Raw genomic sequence first — 3,783 nt, forward strand, 5'->3', positions numbered from 1 at the left:
AAGCACTTTTGTTGATATGGGTGGGGTAGAAAGGAAAAGTCCAAGCTTGGGCCTTACTTTCCTCTTTAGTGTAAACAAGTTGAGCAAGTCAGCTGAATTGTTAAGGCAAGCCTGCCAGAGAGAGCTCAGCCTAAAGCAAGTATTAAATAATTAAAACCAAAATCATTGGAGATTATTTGGGAGGGAGGTTCCAATTCTAAGTACACATCATTGTGTCTGGCTCACAAGTTTGCTTCCTAGCCAGGACCCAATGAACTCATGTTTGAGTCCAATGGAGAAAAGGGAAGCTTTCAGAAAAAAAATAGGAAGGACTATTTTGCTAAGAGTTCTTTAAGACATTGAGGTTTAAGCAGCACTGGGATGGTATCCACCTGGGAAAGTATAATATTAAAGCTGGAGGAGGGGCATTCACTGAATATTTGTAGGAGACACAGTTCAGCTTTGGCTCAGCAGGGACTCCAGAGCGATTAGTGAGACTTTGCACCCAGTGATAGGGGTCATGGAAGGAGCAGGACCCAAGAGGATAGCTGTGCCTAGCAGACATGACAGTATCCACAGGAAGAGAATAGCAGGGCAGGAATAAAATGTGGCATTCACCTGGAATCTCACAGGAATTGTGAGTGCAAGTGAACCCTCCTTCCTGGCCGCGAGTTTGACATGCTTGCTCTAGGGCAGGGGTGGGCAAACTTTTTGACTTGAGGGCCACAATGGGTTCTTAAACTGGACCGGAGGGCCGGAACAAAAGCATGGATGGAGTGTTTGTGTGAACTAATATAAATTCAAAGTAAACATCATTACATAAAAGGGTACGGTCTTTTTTTTTTTTTAGTTTTATTCATTCCAAACGGGCGGATCCGGCCCACAGGCCGTAGTTTGCCCACGGCTGCTCTAGGGGTTGGGGTCCTGAATGTTGCAGGTGGGGGAAAACACACAGCTCACATGATTTTTACGTCATTTGGTTGCACAGCAGCCCTGTGAGTCAAGTATTACTTCTATTTAAATGGGAAAAGATTGACCCTTAAATATATATTTCTGCCTGAGATTCAGAAGAAACATGGGATTTACTTTTTCAAAGTTCTGACAAGTATTTATTAAGTGCTACATTGTCTTTATAAGGTGATAGTGTATAAATTGCTTGACATTTCCCCCATTATTTGGGGGTGTGGAATTTTTTGCAACACAAGTACAATGTGTTCGTCCTGAAAAAATGAGAAGTTCCAACAAAGCAAAAATGAAAAACAAACACCTATTATCTTACCACAAAACAGCCACTGTTAAGCCTTTGAAGTATATACTTTGTTTTACTTTGCATATTAATATATAAATATACATTTTTTTTACAAAAATGGGATACTACATATACTTTTTGAAAATTGCTTTTTTCACTTCACAATATATAATGTCCATCTTTCCATGCAAATGGATGAGACATGATTGATAGGGAGACTTGCAGATGGGAGGGGAAGGAAGCCCAATTTTACACCAGTTACAAGCGAAACACCTTAAATAAAGCCATGCAAAAAAAAGTTAAAATTAAGAAGATGGCGAGAGGGATTCGAGTGGCAATACTGAAATTAGGCAAACCAGCATTAAAGGCCGGACACATTAACTAGGATAAGGACGGTTCCGTCTCGCCTTCCAGTGCATGATCATCAATTTGTTTCGTACTCTTTTCATCTCTTCCATCTCCTCTGCTACCTTTATCATCTCCTCGTTGCTCAAATTTCTGCCGTGTATGTCCCCTTTAAACTGCGGGCGAGAGCGAGCCAGCCTTTCCTTAAAGCTTCCTTCTTCCAGCTTATGTTTTCCCACTCCGCAAGGAGGCTGCTCCATGGGAGGGCGCGCCTCGAACAGGTCCGGCCCGGAAAGGCGCTCCTCTAGGGGGCGCCCCTCGGCCACCAGCAGCTCGGGAAGGAGCTCGGGAAGGAGCTCCTCGGGAAAGAACTCGTCCTCGGAGGATTGCTCTTCGGAAGACAGCTCCTCGGTAGAAAGCTCCTCCGGACAAGGCTCCTCCGGACGAGGCTCCTCCCGACAAGGCTCCTCCCCACGAGGCTCTTCGGGCGAGGGCTCCGCCCGAGGCTGCTCCTTGTCCATCTCGGGCAAACCCTGTGGCTGCTCATTTGCTTGGCAGGATCTGTCCATGTTGGGAACGGCCTTCGTGAGCACAGTCATTCAGAAGAGACAAGCAAGACAGTCGAGTCAGCATATTTGGTGGCGGGACCAAAACCCCGGCCCCGGATTCTCAAAGCTGCCTTTTCCTGATTGGGGACCAGGTCCTCCCACCTACTCAGGCCGGGAGGCCCTGATCCCCGGGACCCCGCCCAGGTCGCCCCCTCCTTCCCGAAAGCCCACCATTTTCCCAGCAGGCCTTGCCCCGGGCCTCTCCCGCAGCGGCAGGGGCGGGGCGGGAACGCCGCCGCGACTCGGTTCCCACCGGCGGCCTCCCTCGCACCCCTCCGCGGCCCCTGCCCACCCCTCCTGGACCCGGACCTCTCCCGGCCGTTTGCTCCCAGGCGTTCTCTCCGCCGTGACCTGCAGACCTGCAGACGGACGCCAGACAGGGTAGGGGTAAGGGAGAGGGTAGGGAGGAAGGACTGACTGACACTCGCGCCCCTTTCTGGGCACCAGCCGCCAACCCCGCGCCAGCCGGCTCTGCTTCCCCGTCAGCCAGGCACCCCCACCCCCCTCCATGTCTCCCTTCACCTCAAGCTTTGTCCTTCGTGCCCCCCACCCCCACCCTTCGGTGCTCGTCATTTCTTTTCAGGCGGGATGTGGAAGCTAAGGATTATTTAGAAACTGTATCTAAGTGTCTGTGGCTCCCTCTCAGGGTTGGTCCACTCACCTCCCCACCCCCAAAACCACCATTTTCTGCACCGAAGTGCTGGCGCGGGGCTGGCACAGGGAAAGGCTTGGACTCTCTGCCATCCTGATCCCTGGGATTACTGGGCAGCACTGACACTCACACCGATTTCAGAGGACCGCGGGGACTTACTTCCTTCTGCTTTTCCCCTCGACCAAAGGGCAGACGGTGTCTGGACTGGCAAAAAGGACCAGGATGAGAGGGACTTGGGCAGACATAGGCTCCTGGTCACGTGAGGGCCGCGCGTCACCGCCGAGCTCAGATCCCCAGTTACCACTTGGACCCACGGCGGTGCTGCAGCTCTGCCAGTGTTTCCAGATCCCCAATGCACTAGGCATCGTCACTCACCTCTCTTTGTTTATATTTGCCTTTTTTCTAGTTACCAGGGACAGTCAGTATCCAGTCTTGGGGGTTATTGACTCTTCCTCTCAGCAGCTTCCCCTGATACCCACCTCTCCCCCTTTCTCACGTCATCAGTCACCAAGGCCCATTATTTCCCCTACACTCCAGATCCTGCACTGAAATTTGACTATTTCTCCTTAATGAATCAATACCATATGCCACCTCTCCCAGTATAAATCCACACCCATAACTCTATCATGTCCATGTAAGCTCTGTCAACATGGTTTGCATCTCTTGTCACTTTCACGGAAGATAACCTTTCATTTTTCCATTACTTAAGAATTTTATTTTTTTGTGAGCCACCATACCTATATCACAAATAGAAGCTCTAGTCCAATTTGGTTATCATTCAGTTCTAGAATTCTAGAAAGAATTAAGTTTGTAAAGTATGTAATTCTAAAAAGATTGAATACTTTGAATTTCATAAATCAAAATACATATTTGTCCAAGTACAAATAGTCTGGAAACTTATCTGAAATGGGAACATTTTTGGTGAAGAGTGTGACATTACATATATACTA

The 3,783-nt window shown here is 48.9% G+C and overlaps 1 protein-coding gene across 4 annotated transcripts; it reads right to left on the reverse strand.

Annotated features, from left to right (window-relative positions):
- Positions 1-1,065: 1,065 nt before the first annotated feature.
- Positions 1,066-3,149, reverse strand: TCEAL1 (transcription elongation factor A like 1). 4 transcript variants are annotated; one of them, XM_006082291.3, is made up of 3 exons: positions 2,993-3,050; positions 2,491-2,540; positions 1,066-2,154 (listed from the first exon to the last, which is right to left on the reverse strand). In XM_006082291.3, the coding sequence occupies exon 3, from the start codon at positions 2,140-2,142 to the stop codon at positions 1,606-1,608; it is 537 nt and encodes a 178-aa protein (XP_006082353.1). In that variant the 5' UTR covers positions 2,143-2,154; positions 2,491-2,540; positions 2,993-3,050; the 3' UTR covers positions 1,066-1,605. The 4 variants fall into 4 exon arrangements, with proteins under 4 accessions (XP_006082353.1, XP_014315356.1, XP_006082355.1 ...); XM_014459870.2 differs by lacking the exon at positions 2,491-2,540 and having other exon boundaries at positions 2,964-3,149; XM_006082293.3 differs by lacking the exon at positions 2,491-2,540 and having other exon boundaries at positions 2,993-3,148.
- Between the last annotated feature and the right edge of the window lie 634 nt (positions 3,150-3,783).

Source organism: Myotis lucifugus, unplaced genomic scaffold (genome assembly GCF_000147115.1).
Source record: "Myotis lucifugus unplaced genomic scaffold, Myoluc2.0 scaffold_2, whole genome shotgun sequence".
NCBI lineage: Eukaryota > Metazoa > Chordata > Mammalia > Chiroptera > Vespertilionidae > Myotis > Myotis lucifugus.